Genomic DNA, 16,738 nt, shown 5'->3' on the forward strand with positions numbered 1-16,738 from the left:
ATTCCATTTTGAGTGGTCCCAGGAGGTGAAAGGGAAATCCCAAACTTGATGAAGATCTAAAAGGTAGCATGGATAATTAGAGATGTAATATCTCTCAATACTATAGCCCTGTGTGTACAGAGGAATAGGACCTGGAAATTTATGGCAGATAATCACCAACTGAGTCCAGTTGTTACCCCTACAGCCCCAGCTGTTCCAGACATTGTAACCATACCTGAATCCCACTGCAGGGACTGATGGCACTTTGTATGCTGTCATGGATACCACCAACACCTTCTTTCCTATTCCATTTGGCCAGAAGGCAAGGGTCTGGATCAATTCATATTCATGGCAAAGCCTCCAATACGTTTGCAGTAATTCCCAGGAGGTAAGATTAACGAAGGGGCATTAATGATCTTTTGTCCTTCAGAGCCATCTTGGAATCTTCCTCAAGAACACAAATGCAGGGTGCCTGGGTGACTCGGTTGGTTAAGCATCTGACTCTTGATTTTGGCTCAGCTCATGATCTCGTAGTTCACAGGATCGAGCCCCATGTCAGGCTTTGTGCTGATGGTACAGAGCCTGCTTCAGATTCTCTCTTTCCCTCTCTCTGCCCCTCCCTTGCTCGTGCTCTAAGTAAATAAATAAACATTAAAAAAAATAAGAACACAAATGTCCCAACGTGGCTCTCCCAAACAATTTACTTGACTCCTGGATCTGGATCTGCTATCCATCATCAAATGGCTAAACATTAGAGGATGGTCCAGCTCCTGCACTACTCATGGTTCTAGGGTTTTAAAGGTTCTAAAGTGGTCCCACTATCAAGGAGGTAGACACATACACATATAATAATGGGGCAAAGCGGTAACTGCCTTAAGAGAGGTAGACCCTCTATATTACTCTTTCTTTTTTTAATGTTTATTTATTTTTGAGAAAGAGAGAGAGACAGAGCATGAACAGGGGAGGGGCAGAGAGAGACACACACAGAATCCAAAGCAGGCTCCAGGCTCTGAGCTATCAGCACAGAGCCCGACACAGGGCTCAAACTCGCAAACCATGAGATCATGACCTGAACCGAAGTCGGACGCTCAACCGACTGAGCCACAAGGTGCACTATATTGCTCTTTTAATACATTCAATATAGGCAGTGAAACCAACTTGCTGCTGCATGAAATTGAAATTTTGTTCCTTTCTTTTTTTTATTTCATTATTCAGTAAAAATGGAAATCTACAAGAGTCAGCCACTGTTAAATCCCAGGTTTTATCTCCCGGATCATTTTATTTTACCTTGAAGCCAGCCTTTCTGCTTCCTCATTGCCATTTCTATCTGCCTTGCCTGCTAGCAGATAGAATTAACCTGAATTCTTGACTTAACAAAGCTGTGGCAGAACCACAGGGATAAAATGAAATAGTAGTGAAGAGTCACAGAACTCAGAACCACTGGCTCTACCTTGCTGTGTTCCCTTGGGTAAGCTGCTGGACCTCTCTGGGCCTCATTTTTCTTCTCTGCCAAGCAGGATGGGTATATCCTACCTGCCTTATCAGGGAGTTGGGAAGGCCACATGAATTAATAGATGGAAATAAGCTGTGGAAACTTATAGTGGGCCTTAAATAATAAAGTCAAAGAAGCCAAAGAAGAAAACTATTATTATACAGGTTTATGGAATATGAAATGATGTTTTAAAGGGTTTTGAAGATTCTAAAACAATCTACATGTGCCAACTAACATAATTGTAACTAAAATTTTTCATGTTACTTACAATTTGTAAATAGTAATTTATAATTTGTAAACCTACTTTTGGGGATGGCTGTTTCCCACATGTTCCCATCTTTCCGAAGATGTAAGAATTTCATCCAGTTGCAAGGAATAAGTTTCATATATGTTTAGAATAGGTAATAATGATCACATTATTATGTACTTACTAAGTGTCAGGCACTATTGTTAAGCCCATGAGGCACAGACCATTAGTATCCCCATCATACAGATGATGGAAGATGAAGAATCTGCAAAACATGATGCAGAAAGTAGACAGAAGAGTTGGCATTCACATCCAGATCTGTCTGACTCCAGAGCCCCATCTCTTAAGCACCAAGATCTACTGTCTCCCAGTGTGCACACAACACCTGACAGTAAAAGCCTGCCTCCCATATTTCCATCACTGAGCACTGCACTGCAGCCCCTGGAATCCCAGTCACTAAGCATCTTGAGAGTTCAGTAAGGACTGCCTATGAGTGGGAATTATGGGGGATATAAATACAGGAGAGTAGGAGAGGTGGCTTCTGTTTTCAAGAAGCTGACACAGAGGAAATTCAATGTAACCAAACAACTCTAATAACAAAAGAAAATGATAACTGCTATAACAGGGCTACAAGAGTCTTAAGAAAAGAGGGATCCCTTCCTGAATGATTTAAAAGTGAAATAGTGCTTTTTTATTTTAAAGGTTTTAATAATATAAGTTCACCTGGGAGGTCTGTATGAAGATACAGGTATGGAAATCTCGAAGACGAATCAGAAAACATCAGAGCTAAAGGGGGACCTCAGATGGTCACATTCAACAACCACTTTTGAGATGGATCCAGAGCACCCAGTGCCCCAGGATGAATGAGTTGGTGGCAGAACCTGATATCAGATCTAGGACTCCTGCTTTTCCTTCTGTCCTAAGACACTCCTTCCTTTCTAGCACCACAGGGCAAGGAGCTTTCTTAGGAGCAAGTATTCTTTGGGTAACTAATATTACAAATGTCCACTCCTGACATGTTGCACAGGCCTTCCCCAATTATCCCTTCTAGTCTTTTCCCTCCAGCCGGTACTAATGTCTCCTATCCAGAGATCTGGCTCTGGAGATACTGAGTGAACAAGACAGACCTTCACATACATCACCTATCAGCTACCTCTCCAAGGTTCTATGTGTTATCTCTCCAAACAGATTGCAAACATGGAGAGAAAGAACATGTCTTTATTCTTTATGTCCCAGAGCAACTGAAACAGTGCTTTGCTTTAGTGTATGTTACAACACCCTAAGCATGAGGACATAAAAAATTATCACTGAAGTTTTTAAACAGACACCAAAATAGAATAGTCTGATGAAATCCTAAATGTTCACTGCCAGCTTCTGCAAGTATCATTATTCCACCATTCTCATTTCAAAGCCTGTTGAGAGGTGACTTGGGCTGTATGTGGAGATGGCCAGGTCGGTGGCAGAGAAATACAGTAGGCATGAGGCTCAATTGAGGATCCCAGATGTAGGGGCACCACCATGATTCTCACAGAGACTGGAAGCAAAATGGTTTGCCAAGTGTAGAGTAGGAACCAGGTATAGGGGGAGCCCGAGATAAACTGAACCAGGCAGTTCACTGGCTGTCTCTGCGCCTGGCTACGGGTGGACCAGGATTCAGGGTGGCCTTAGAGGCACTTCATGACCTCTGACATGCCGCTGAGCCTCTCCCCGCCAGCAGCCTTTGCAGATTCTACTACCTCTGAGAGAATGCTGCGCTCTTTACCTGCTCCCCCAATGGCCGGCTGCCTGCTCCGGTTTTCTATATCCTCTCTCCCCATTATTCTTCAATTGAGCAGCCTGCTTGCTTCCTACACACCATTCTGAACTTTGTAATTAATTATTTGCTATTTTACTTGTTTTAGTCTCCACTACTAGACTGTAATCTCCAACAAGGGCAGGGTCTCGCCTTTCTCCTTCATCTCTATGTCCTCAGAAACTAGAACAGTGTCTGGCAAATAATAGTCAATGAATATTTATCAAATGAATTTGTGATAGACAGTATTAAAATTTTGTTAATATCTTGATAGGTGAAGCAAAAGTTAAGTACAAAAGAGAAAAGGGGAAGATAATTGCTATTTAATCAGGGTAAATAGAAACTTCTAACCCAGTGGTTCTCAAATCTGGCTGCATGTTAGAATCACTTGGGGAGCTTTAAAAAATACCAACACCTGGTATCCTCTACAGACCAAGTGAATCAGAATCCCTGGTGGTGGTGCCTAAGCACAGGTATTTTTTAAAAGCCCCCTAGGCGACTGTAATGTGCGTAGGCTTGAGATTCACCGTTCTAATGAAGAGAGGCTATAAGGATTTTGACGTCAAGACGAGAACAGTGAATTCTGGAGGAGAAGACAGGCCTGCTCAAGTTAAGTTTAAAGTGAGTCAAAATGATGTGTTCTATTTAGTCCTTTCAATGCTTAAAACCAAATCAGAGATTGATAATAGTTGAAAGTGAGGTAGCTAATGACAGATTTTTAAAAATTTACAGTGTATATTTAAATAGGTATTAAAAACAAAATTCCTGTGTATTTATTCTATCTCTATTTTAAAAGACTCCTGCTTTTATTTACACAACAACAAAAACACAATTGAGTTTAGAAAGAACGTAATGTATTCTCTTTGGCTTTCAGGTCACTTCTATCAGAGTCCTGTTGGTTCCTAAATGTCATAACCAGACCTCATTGTGCCCGTAGGTTTTCAATAGAATGCTTAAGAAATAACCTTAAGTTTGTCAAACTGTGGCGGTCGCAAACAATCTTTCCAACCCACCAAAGAGCATTCTATTTTTTCTCCCTTTTCTCTTCCCCCCTCCCTCCATTCCTCTCTTTCTTGTCAGATTATTTTTAAACAACGTCCTTCTCAGTGTTTTAGGTGAACTGATGAGGTTAGGTGAGGTGCGGCTTCTCTCATTTCCAGAGCTTGCCTTGCTCCTCCATCATGTGAAGGCCGCTCTGAGGATGGCACCCGCTCCTGAGCTCAAATGCCGTGCGGCTATAATTGCTTCTTCTCCCTAATTTATTTAGGTTGCCGCACGCCTTCCCGTAGCTGAAATCCCTCAGAACTGCAATCTGGGAGCAATATAAATGGTTGATGGCAGTGAGAGATTTTCAATTGTTGCTTCTCGGTGATTCACGTAATGTGCTGTCATTAGCACTTTGATGTGACATATCATGGTTGCCAGGGCTTATTGGGCCATTTATAAATACCAAATGAAGGTGTTAGAGTTGGTATTGCAGTGTGGTTACTGCCTTCATTGCCTTCACTGGGAAAGGCTGGCAGCGTCTTCTCGGGAGGAAAATAAATTGTAATTTTTAGTTTGCCTTTAACCATTTGCAGTCAATCCCTCTCAAGGGCAAGAATCACGCTTCCTTTTTTGTTTCTCTAGTTTTCCTGTAATTTAATTTTTGCAAAAATATCTACTTTTCATATGATAGTTACCATTACTTTAGTTGATTTCCAGATTATCTGTACAAATAGTCAAATGAATACTATCTCACTACAGCTAAGTCACGTCATTAATGATAATTATCACTATGACTTACAGAATTTTACACTCACAAAGTGACTTTATAAACAATAACAGCAGCTGACACTTATTGAGTACTTACTATGTGGTCAAAGACACACAGGCATTGGCTTGTCCCATCCTCTCCAGCAATGCTATGAGACAGACACTTCTGTTGCCCCCATTTTACAAGGGGAGATTGATGTTTTTTTGAGGGTTACTAAGCTAGTAAATGGTGAGGCTGGGTTTGAAACTCAGGTCAGCCTGATTCCAAAGCCAATAGTTTTAAGTACTGCTTTCAAATACTCCCCACTCCCCACCCCAGCATAGTTAGGCCCCCTTTCTAGAGCCGGAAACACGGTGCTGCACACCGCGCCCGTGCCTTCTGACTTCACACGCAGAGCTCTTTCTCCAGCCCGAGGCAGCCTGCATCAGGCTGAGCTGGTGTAAGTGCTCAGGTGTGTTGCTCACATCCCATGTGCACCGCTCAGGTTGAGAACTAAGCAAAGGATGAGGACTGGTAGTTCAAAATCAGAGGGGCTTCCATTTAAAGCGGTTGAGGCAGAAGAGCTGCCAGCCCGGTCTGATGGGGCAGCCACAAGCTCTGAGCTGAGAGGCCAGGGTTTAGAGGCACAGAGGAGGAAAGAAGCAAGTCACACCTGCTGGGCATGCAGCCCGGGAGCTATGGCCACTGACATGAGCCAGCCTGGATCTCAGTGATTGATGGCGCAGCGGTGGAAGCCCTTCTCTCAGCGGCTGCAGGGCCCCACAAAGAAAGGCTGCTCATGGAGAAGTCTTTGTCAGGGCCTCTAATGAGAGGATTGGGTTTCACATCACAGCTACCCCTAAACAGGTACATTCTGCTTCTTTCATCTTCCTGATGGCTCCCACGGGAAAGAAAAGAAAAAGAAAGGCAGCTATACCAAGAAACAGGTCACAGGCTGGTTTGGCTAGGGTTTGTACCTCCCCCACCCCACCACCTCCAGGGCTGTAGCTTTGAAATTCTTTAATTTTCACACACCCTGTGTGGCCACTGGACAGCAATGGGAAAAGCTTTCCTAAGAAATTTTTCATAATCCATCTGCCACGACTCTGGGAAATTGATGCCCTGTCCCTTTGCACATGCTATTGCCTCTGTTTGGAAGATCCTCCCCAGACCCCAAGCTCTTCTTCCTATGGCTAACATGTCCTTCTCTTTCAAGATCCAGCTCAGGCATTGTCTCCTCCAGAAAGCCTTCCTTGATGTCCCATTCCTGCCCTCCACCCAGGCTGGCTTCTGTTCCTCTTCTGTCCTGCTAAAGTACATCTGCCACAGTTCCTGCTGACTCCTCTGTCCTCCATCCACACTCTAAGCTCCTTGATGGCCAGGACAGTGTCCCCAGGGCCCATCACTGCATCTAGCATACAGCATAAGTGTAATGAGTGTTTATGAATAAATGAATCATGAATAATAAATGAATTAGGCTGGGATAATATTTGCTTAATTAAAGACTTAATTCTTTCAAAACACGATTTTTTTTTTTAAAAAATAGCCTTGGGGTGCCTGGGTGGTGCAGTCAGTTAAGTGCCGACTTTGGCTCAGGTCATGATCTCATGGTTGGTGAGTCTGAGCCCTGCGTCAGGCTCTGTGCTGACAGCTCAGAGCCTGGAGCCTGCTTCGGATTCTGCGTCTCCCTCTCTCTCTCTCTCTCTCTGCCCCTCCCCTGCTTGCACTCTGTCTCTCTCTCTTTCTCAAAAATAAATAAACATTAAACAAATTTTTTTAAATACTAAAAATAAAAAAAAACGCCTTAGGGATGTCTGGGTAGCTCAGTCAGTTGAGCATCTGACTCTTAATTTCAGTTCAGGTCATGATCCCAGGGTCATGGGATCGAGCCCCACATTGGGCTCCACACTGAGTGTGGAGCCTGCTTAAGATTCTCTCTCTCTCGGGGCACCTGGGTGGCTCAATTGGTTGAATGTTTGACTTTAGCTCAGGTCATGATTTCGTGGTTCGTGAGTCTGAGCCTACATCAGGCTTGCTGCTATTAGCGTGGAGCCTGCTTCGGATCCTCTGTCCCCCTTTCTGCCCCTCCCCTGTTTGCATTCTCTCTCTCCCACAAAAAGAAATAAACATTTAAAAAAAGATTCTCTCTCTCTCTCTCTGTGCCCCTCTCTCCCCTTCATGTGCTTTCTATTTCTAAAATAAAAATTAAAAAAAAAATTTTTAAAGCCTTTATTTTTTTTCAGATTAAAAAAGCAATAATGCTGACTATAGCAATTTTACATATAAAAGAAATCCACAAAGAAGAAAATTAAAACTGTCTATAATCCCACTACCCAAACAAAACCACTTTTAGATATATGAAGAGATTCCAGTAATTTTCTATGTGTATAAATATATATGAAATCAGAATCCTATAATCAGAATCCTATTGTCCTATCTAATTTTCTCAAGGAACATAACAGTATCTTTTGGAGCTAGATAGAAAAGACATTTTTTATTGCAATTTAAGTGATGAAAAAACTGGTACCAAAGATACACAGCTAATTAATGGCAGAGTTAAGAACAGTACCTATGAATCCTGTCATAGTCCCAGGCTCCTGCTGCTCCCCATGGGGCCTCCTATGTAAGTGGTGTTGTTCTTACAAGAAGAAATTGTGCATTAATCCAGCATCAATGGAACATGGGTTTGTAACTGGACATTCTCAGGAAAGAGACAGACTGAAGCTAATCCTGCATCTGTGTCGTAGCTGTGCAGTGCATCAGGGGCACTGTCTTACATGTTCAAGGAAAACAAGGATGGAGCACTTAGGACCTCATCCCTGTGACAGGCTAACCAGCAGAGTTAGGCAGGCACCATTAAGATTCAGAATCTCCTTCCAGTAACCAAATGACACCTGAAGGCTTGGCTTGGAGCATGTTGCTGTGGGAACCAGAGCCATAGGCTCAATCCCACCATAAACTAGTGAGTAATATTCCAGTCTATGACCACTGACTATATCCTAGTATACAGAACGATGTATACAGTAAGTGCTCAGTAAATGTGCATTGGGTTGAACTGAATATTATTATTCAGCAGTGACAATCAGCAAAAAGAAGGTGACAGCAAATATAATTATCACCAGCACTACACCCAGTAGAGAAAACACAGTCCAGTGGGAACTAGCTTTCTGTTTTATTCTAGAAGACTAAACTGTAATCCCCCAAACACAAACACACGCCAGACTGTTAGCTCTGCAGATGAGGGAACCATATCTTATTTATCTCTGTATCCCCAGAATACCTAGCACAGAGCCAGACACATTTGAAGTGTCAATGTTTTTTGAATTGAATTATATTTGCTCGGCTGGCGTGGGAGTTAAAAAGATGTTGACTAGTAATTCACCATTCCCTTCCCTGGAAGCTCTGTAAATCAAGCTCTTAAAAAAAGCACAAGCTAAATTCCAAAACCCTCTTGTAGGAGAAATGCCCACGGCTGGTGGGGTCTGGACTATGTCCACCAAATGTGCAGATCTCTTCTGCACAAACATCACTTACTCCCAAGGGAGCCCCTGACTGGCTGACTGGCTGTGGAGACTCACACATTCCCTCTTTCCCAATGGCAGGCAGGTCAGGGGAAAGGGGTGGGAGTTGGTGATGAAGCACTGCTGAACTAAATGTTCTCCTCTTCCCAGGAGAGGGAAAATCTCCAACAGTAGGAGTGTTGGCACTTTTCTAGAGGAACAACCATAAAGAACATGGGATGTAGCTGGAAATGATCTTTTGTGAAGACAAGTTTCTTTTTTAAAGGGCCACCCTCATCTTCTCTCTTACCTTAGACTGGAGCAGCACTATTGGAATGGCCTTGTCAGAGCTGCTAGAATCCTACAAGCTGGGATCAAAGTTGACTGGGCAGGTGGAGGCGTAAAATGGGATATGGGCTAAGCAGCCATTAGGCCAAGATCCTCACTTTTTTCTAAGTTTATCTAAGAGCAGCAACAAAACAGAAACAAAAACAAAACAGTATTTGCTAATAAGGTCTTTTCCTTAAATGCACTGAGCTGGGTTTGAAGAAACTGGAATGGAGAATACTGGTTTTTCTGGAAGACAATCAAAACACAACTCATGAATCCCCTAAGCTTTCAACAAACTCTCTTGAAGATTTAATCACAACATAAAATCCACAAGTTTTTACTGGCAATGTTCGGTCATCAACTGCACAACTCTCTGAAGTGGCAACCAGTATGACTCCCAGGTCTGTCTCCATTACCCATTCCAGAGCCTGCTGGCAAGTTCTGTTTGACTGGTGCCCTGGTCTAGCCTAGGAAATTTTTTCCAGGGTCAAGTTCTCCCAGCTATCAAGTTCTCAACTTATAAGGTGCAGAATTTATTGGCACAAAGAAAGATAAAAAGAAAGCCTGAAGCCTGCTACCTTAAGTGCTTTTACACTTTATCAGAATGTGGTGTTTCTAGGAATACAGCTGCCCAGCTCACTTGAGCGGTTGTGCTGAATCAGTGGGACTTACTTTAGCTTGCCATGAACTCATGTGAGCTCTGCTGCCACCACCTATCAAGTGAGGTCTCTTGTGCTGGGCTTGTAAAGGAAGTCCCCTGCAACAACACTCATTTGGGGAGAACCAAAGCCATGAGGACTTGCACCTTTAACCTACACACAGCCAGCAAAGGTGCACAGAGAACTGATATGGAATCCAGGTTTGTCCAACTCTGGAAATCAAGCCTGTCTAGTCACCCGAAGACCCATCTTTTTTTAGCTTAAGGTTTTCTTCTCTCCAGTTCCTTAAGATGCCCATTTCCATCTCCAGACCCAAATGAAGCAAGTATTGGCCGCAGACCACAGGACAGACACCAAAGAGTACCTCAAGGAAGAGAGAAGACAATCAGATGTAGAACTAACTACAAAACTCTGAGAGCTCCAGCTCCTTGTACTTGTCTGACCTTGGACAAGCCACTTAATATCTTCACAGAGCCTTAGTTTCTCTTCAGCAAAATAAATATAAATAGTTCTACTTCTCTCACCAGCCTCTCTTCAGAGCAATTACGACCAAGTGCAATTACCTTGTTTATATGTTTATTTATTTTCCATTTTTCACTATGCTTCATTAGCTTATAAGCTCCAAGGGTTCAGGAACCTTGTCTGTTTGGCTCATCAAAGAGGCCCTCTGCCAGGAATAATTATCAGCATGTAGTACATGATCAGGAGGAGTGAATGAAATCTGAATGAGGAAGGGAGGGGATAAAGGCAAGAAGGGAGGACAGAGAAGAGGGAGGACAGCGTATATGGAGCATTGTTGAGGTACCATATATGAAAGTGGTCTGTACATTATTATTACAACTACAAATAACAGCTGATGCATTAATTGTACTAGATCTTTTAAAAATATAAGCTAGGTTGTATTGCTTCCCTGCATAAAACCCTCCAGTGGCTTTTCATACTACATACAATAAAGTCAAACTCCTGTTAACTGACAAAGCCCTATGTGATCTATGTGGCCTCATGTCCAACCAGTCTCCCCCTTCTCTGTCAGGCCCCCATCACTCTGGTGTCCTTGTGTTTCCTCAAACATGCCCAGTCCATTCCTGCCTTGGAGCCTTTGTGCTAGCCCCTTCCCCTACCTGAAAGTTCCTCTACAAAATCCGCATGGCTGGTTCCTTGTCATTGGGCTCTTGCCTTAAATGTCACCTTCTCAGAGAAGCCTTCCTATACACGCATTCCAAAAGAGCCCATACTGTCTTCTTGTTCTAGTACTCTATTATTTGTTTATTCATTTATTTATTATTAATCTCCTCCCCAGTGCCTGATGGGTCAATAAATATTTATTTTTGTATGACATTATATTTGTTTAATGCTGACACCTCATAGAGACTTTTCTAGTTATTATTTTGTTTTATCTCTACAAGTTTATGAGCTCAAATAAACAAACTGAAAATTCCCTCTGCACTGTACATTAGCTTGCCCCCCCACCCTGCCCCCAAACACACACACTTTCAGAGAGGTATCCCGGCCTGCCAACAAAAGCGACTGTGCTAATCAGTTTTAATACTTGTGATTTGACTGGAGTTATGTACAATCAGTGATATAATCATTACCGAGTACTCTAATCTAGAGGGACTCTTTGGAGACATGAAAATGGTACTTTTGGGTGCCACACTGGTCTCTGTTCTGGGTTTGGAGGCCTCCTGGCTCAGGGCAGGGGTGAGAGTGAGAGGAATACAGGGTAGAAATAGGCAGAAGGAAGTAAACGGCAGACACTCACTGATTCCACTTGGGTTTGCTTAGTGTGAACCCAAGGGCAGCACTAATTCTGTTGGAAGAGCACTGGATAGGGTGCAGGGATGGGTTCTAGAGCTGGCTCTACATCTCCCTTCCCCTCCTCCTACCTGGACTATCAGCTCCTCTGTTTTTGTTTTTTTCGTTTGTTTTTCATTTATTTATTTTTGAGAGAGCTTGAGAGAGAGCGTGAGCACAAAGCGGGGAGAGGCAAAGAGAGAGGGAGACGCAGAATCCGAAGCAGGCTCCAGGCTCTGAGCTGTCAGCACTGAGCCTGACATAGGGCTTGAACTCAAGAACCTTGAGATAATGACCTGAGCCGAAGTCGGCTGCTTAACTGATTGAGCCACCCAGTGCCCCTCAGTTCCTCTGTTACCGGAGATGTGACCGGATCTCCTCAAAGGGGAACCCCAGCTCTCATAGTCTGTGAGCTAATGAGAGGAGTCTGACCTTTCTCCATGACCACGATGTCTGTGAAAAGGATATTCCATGTAATATTTCTGATGAGTGCAGCTTTCTGGACTAAGTGGGATCTCTGTGATTGCTCAATACAGGAATGAACCAAACTAAGTTCTCTGCTCCTGCCATTCTTCTTTAGCCTTCCTTTTCCCAGAGAAGCTGGTGTTCTGGGCAAATCCCCTCGTTATCACATAGGGATCAACACCTAACTGTAAGTGCACTTAAGCCACTCCCAAGAGATGGGTTCATACTGCATCTGATCATGGCCAACGCGCTCCCATCTGCTTTCAACATGTTGCATCTGACGTTAACTAATGTCTCCTATTAGCATTAAAAGAAAACAATCTGGAAAAATTCACTCTCAAGCAGAGTTCAAACAGGCTACAAGTAGATGTGGAATCTCAACTGCACAAGGTTTGTTTAAATAATGGTAGTAAACAAATATATAAATATATAAAAATTCATATACATATATAAATGTATATATGTATATACATACAGGCATATTACATAGGTGTGTATATATAGATGTGTGTAGTGAAGCCAAAAGTCTGTGAAATGGGTCAAGAGAACAACGACATGAATGCTTTTGTCCAATTTATGAAATTAACAGGTAACAGAGGGAGGAGGAAAATTCTCCCATTGTGGAACAAGGTATAGTCAAAACAACTGAATCACATGGAAAAGGAGTTAGGAATCTTTATCTCACACTTACTGGTAATGGGTTGAAATTCTGGTCCACAAGGTGATTGTATCCATGGTCAAAAAATGAGTGTCGTATCACAACGTCAATACCCTGATTGGCCAGCATTCCTAAAGTGTTCAACCATCTAAAAATCAGGAAAAAATGCTACATCAATACATCTTAAAAGTGCCATATAACAAGCTTTGTCGGGATTGGCTAACACACATGCATATACACCAACACCCACCATTTACCTAGTACTTTAAAGGAGAAGATTATTTTAAGCAGTGAGTACATAGCTGGAAGACACTTTAGAGATTTTCAAATCCAGCCTCTGCATTTTATAGGAAAAGAAGCAGAGAGCCAGAGGAGGAAAATAAATTGCCCTTGGCCATAGAATATTTTGTTGCTAATGACTTACTCCTATAAAGAAGTAAAATTAAAAAAAAAAATGAACTAACTAAAATGAATACCCTAGCCACTTGTAAGCCTAATTATCATCCCTCCACCCCCTGGCCATGGGACACAATCACAGGAGCATGCACACCATATTCTCTGTCACTCAAACTCCTCTGCTTGCACCCTATCACCATACATGTACCTTTCCTGGGACTCTAACATACTCTTATGACCTATCGGTTCAAGAAGGGGTCAGCCATTTGCATCCCTCATATATCACTGTCAACAGTCAATAAAATAAGAATTTTCCTTGGCACTATAATTAACCATGCAGAGATCCAAGTATGCTACCATTACACATATCACAGTTAAGGACCTGCATTGTTCACACATTATCACATATTCCACTATGCCAAATATCCACTTTCCAGGGCATGCTATCCTTCAAAAGTACTTCCCTCTTGGTTCTTCCAACACCCACTGCTAACTCTGCCTTTATTATTTATTCATTCAATTTGTTCACTCATTCACTTATTCATTTAATTTTCTTCTGTATTCCAAATTCTGAAACTTATGGAAATTTCTAATTGTAAGAATATATGTAAGATAAATGTGACTGGGAGCTTCAGTCTTCCAGTGTAAAAGATAAGGCATTTCACAATCTTTCCTGAGCATGCGTATGAGCCTATAATCTGTACCTCTTCTCCCCTCTGCTCTCACCCTAAATTCCATTCTCTGACTCTAAAACTATTCTTGGCTGCCCCAAACGAGCATACTTTGACATACTCACCTGAGTCTCCATACATGTTTTAACTTCTGCTTAGAATTCCCTTCCTCTCCTCCTCTAACCCACCTTATCTGGCAAATTTCTTCCCATCTGTTAACATGTCTCCAAGTCAAGTGCCATCTCCTTCCAAACCCTGCTGGTACAGAACAGTAGTACCTTTTTCCTCTGTACCTTCCCAGAACTCTTATTTATACCCTCTGCCTGCCCACGATAATTTCTTTCTTTCTTCTCTGCTGTCTTCCAGTTGGTTATGAGCTAACTGAGAACAGACACAATGGTTTAGCTTTGTACCCAAAACACTCATCTCAGTTCCTAGTGTAATGTGGGTGCTTCACACTCTGTTAAGTTGACATTGATCTGGACAAAATCAGATTGGAGGAACTTTGAGAATCAGCATTCAGCATACTAGGGACAAATTATGCATAGCTATGATTTCCCAAATTTGAAACCATATGGAATGCCAAACCAGTGACTTGTAGAATTAAGCTTTTTCTTTACTAGAATAAAGCACATTGCTAATTTTTATGTTATGAATGAATATTATTAGCATTTTAAAATCTGTTTCACATTGACAATTATTTTATTCTCATAAAAACTAAGAAATATTTACTGATAATTAGAGTTATAAAAACAAAACAAAGAAAAATGCAAAAACAAAAGTTTTAAATCAAAAAGAAAATCCAACAATTATATAATAGAACTGTTATTGTTGTTGTTGTTTTTGTTGTTGTTGTTGTTGTTGTTGTTGTTATTGTTCAGACTGGGACACTGTGACCCGGGAACTGAAATTACTTTGGGAATATCACATGGCTAAGCTATTTGCCTTTATTATTTTTATTAATTTACCAACCCCATTTGGTTTTTCCTTTAGCCACTGAGACACATATTAATGTCCTGGGGTAGAACTATCACGTGCATTCTGGACTGATGCCTCCTAAGTCAGTGCTCTTTCCACTAATGTAGCACAAATACAATAGGATTTATATCTAACAAGTATTTATCTATAAAAACAAGTATGTCTAATTCACCCTCCTATCCCTATGCTTGCTGAATGAAGAAATGAAATGATAAGTAAACACATAATCACATCTAGCCGCAGCTGGATATCAATGTATTTTGGAATTTAAAATATTCCATTTGTTCATTCATTCATTATTCATTCAACAACATTAATTAATCGGCTGTAAATGCCAGACCTTGTTCTCAGCATTGAGGATAGATACGAAAATGCTTGTGTGACCATGTAAGTCATTTGTAAAGCACTGGGTATGTAAATACCTGTATTCATTTATACAAATGTATAAATTCCTACTTGTGACCTCTGCAGACCCTATAACAGTGATCCGCAAAAAATATATACTCAACAAATGAATGCTGACTAGTAAATCTGGCTTGTCTTTGTTGTTGATGTTGTTTTCCTAGTATGGGCAGTTTTTGAAGGAACTCTAAAGTGAGAGAGAAGAATATACATCCTCCTTTCCAAACCCATATCCTCTATGCACGTTCTGGTCTGGAGCGTTCAAAAGGACTATAGCCAGAACCTCTCCTTCCCCGTACTCTTCAGAGTGGAATGGTTTGTACTTAAGTTGTCTTCCTCTTCCTCTTGTAAATACTAAGCACTCTGACAGGGGAAATAAATGGTGTTCTAAGTCTCCCTTTCATGCACAAGTATAGAAAAGTGGCAAGATGACTGGTATATCCCACCAAGGATACTACTGCGGCCATTATTTTCCATTCCACAAAAGTTTATTGAATATCTACTGGGTGGCAGACACTACTGGGTGCTAGAGACACAGTAGTGTGCCAAGGGTATATCTGTGGTGCATCAGAGAATCATAAAGCCCTAACTGGGAAAACTACCCTTGAATACTTGGCAGCAGAGAATTCTGCTTCATGCATAAACATTCAAGTGTCCTGGCAAGCTCTCAGTTATGCCATATATGAAAAAAAGCCTGAAAGGTGCCTTTTTCCAAGGAATCTTGCTAGTCTTCTGGAGCTTCTTAGAATGCTTCAATTCCCCCCTCCCCTCCAGGAAGCAATTTATGTCCCTTGGAGAACTAGACTCGAAGGACACTTGGCTGGGTGCTGCCAGCAGAGGTGAGAGCAAATGGGTGATAAAGAGGTAAGAGAGAACCAGGAGCCAAGTGAGCTAGTTTTCATTTGATTTGTGTCAACCACATACTGAATACCTGAACTACAACCTAACCCTGAACAACTCTGTTGATCTGGATTTATTGCAAAGTGACCACAGAGATCTATGGATATTTGGCTGGTGCTCAGATATCTTTCCAGTTCCCCCCCCCTCCGAAGGGCTGTGGTGTTTCTCATTTCACATCATTCCCTAAAGGGAAGAATGCTCAGGAAAACAGTTACAACTGGGCTGCTTGCTGGCCCTGCAGCAAAGTCTGTCTATGATGGCTGCGCAAAAGCCATTCCTCTGCTGATTCTCAGAGGCCCCTCCCTGCCGTACTAACGGCCACTGGCTTCTCATCCTTACCCCACGGCTCACAGTGAAACCTGGTGGGAAGCATATTATTGAAAGAAGACTCTCAGAACCACTGTATCAAATGCTGATTCATTCCATTTCATTCATTTGAACCATGTTCACTGAACAACTGCTCTGTGCCACTCAATGGTAGGTGCTGAGAACACAAGAATCGAAGACACAAGGTATCATCATATATTTTACTGACTCATTATCTTCATCTGCATGTGCCAGGATTCCATCTGCAAAGACAATCTGCTTGACTGGCTTGATTTGTCTTTTATAAATGTATTAAAATAAGCCTTAATGGAGGGAAACTACGAGTGTATAATTAGGAACAGCTGTTAGTAGTGAAACACAAAGCTCAGGGCTTTGTGAGCTCACTTCTTAGGAGGACCTTGCTCAGACAAAAA

At 42.0% G+C, this 16,738-nt stretch overlaps 1 protein-coding gene across 2 annotated transcripts in view; it reads right to left on the reverse strand.

Annotated features, from left to right (window-relative positions):
* HPSE2 (heparanase 2 (inactive)) overlaps positions 1–16,738 on the reverse strand; it is a 404,410-nt gene that overhangs the window by 117,009 nt on the left and 270,663 nt on the right. For both annotated transcript variants that reach the window (XM_049645558.1, XM_049645559.1), the window contains one exon: positions 12,685–12,799. In XM_049645558.1, coding sequence (XP_049501515.1) covers positions 12,685–12,799 — 115 coding nt within the window. The remainder of the gene's footprint in view (positions 1–12,684; positions 12,800–16,738) is intronic.

Source organism: Panthera uncia, chromosome D2 (assembly GCF_023721935.1).
Source record: "Panthera uncia isolate 11264 chromosome D2, Puncia_PCG_1.0, whole genome shotgun sequence".
NCBI classification, from domain to species: domain Eukaryota; kingdom Metazoa; phylum Chordata; class Mammalia; order Carnivora; family Felidae; genus Panthera; species Panthera uncia.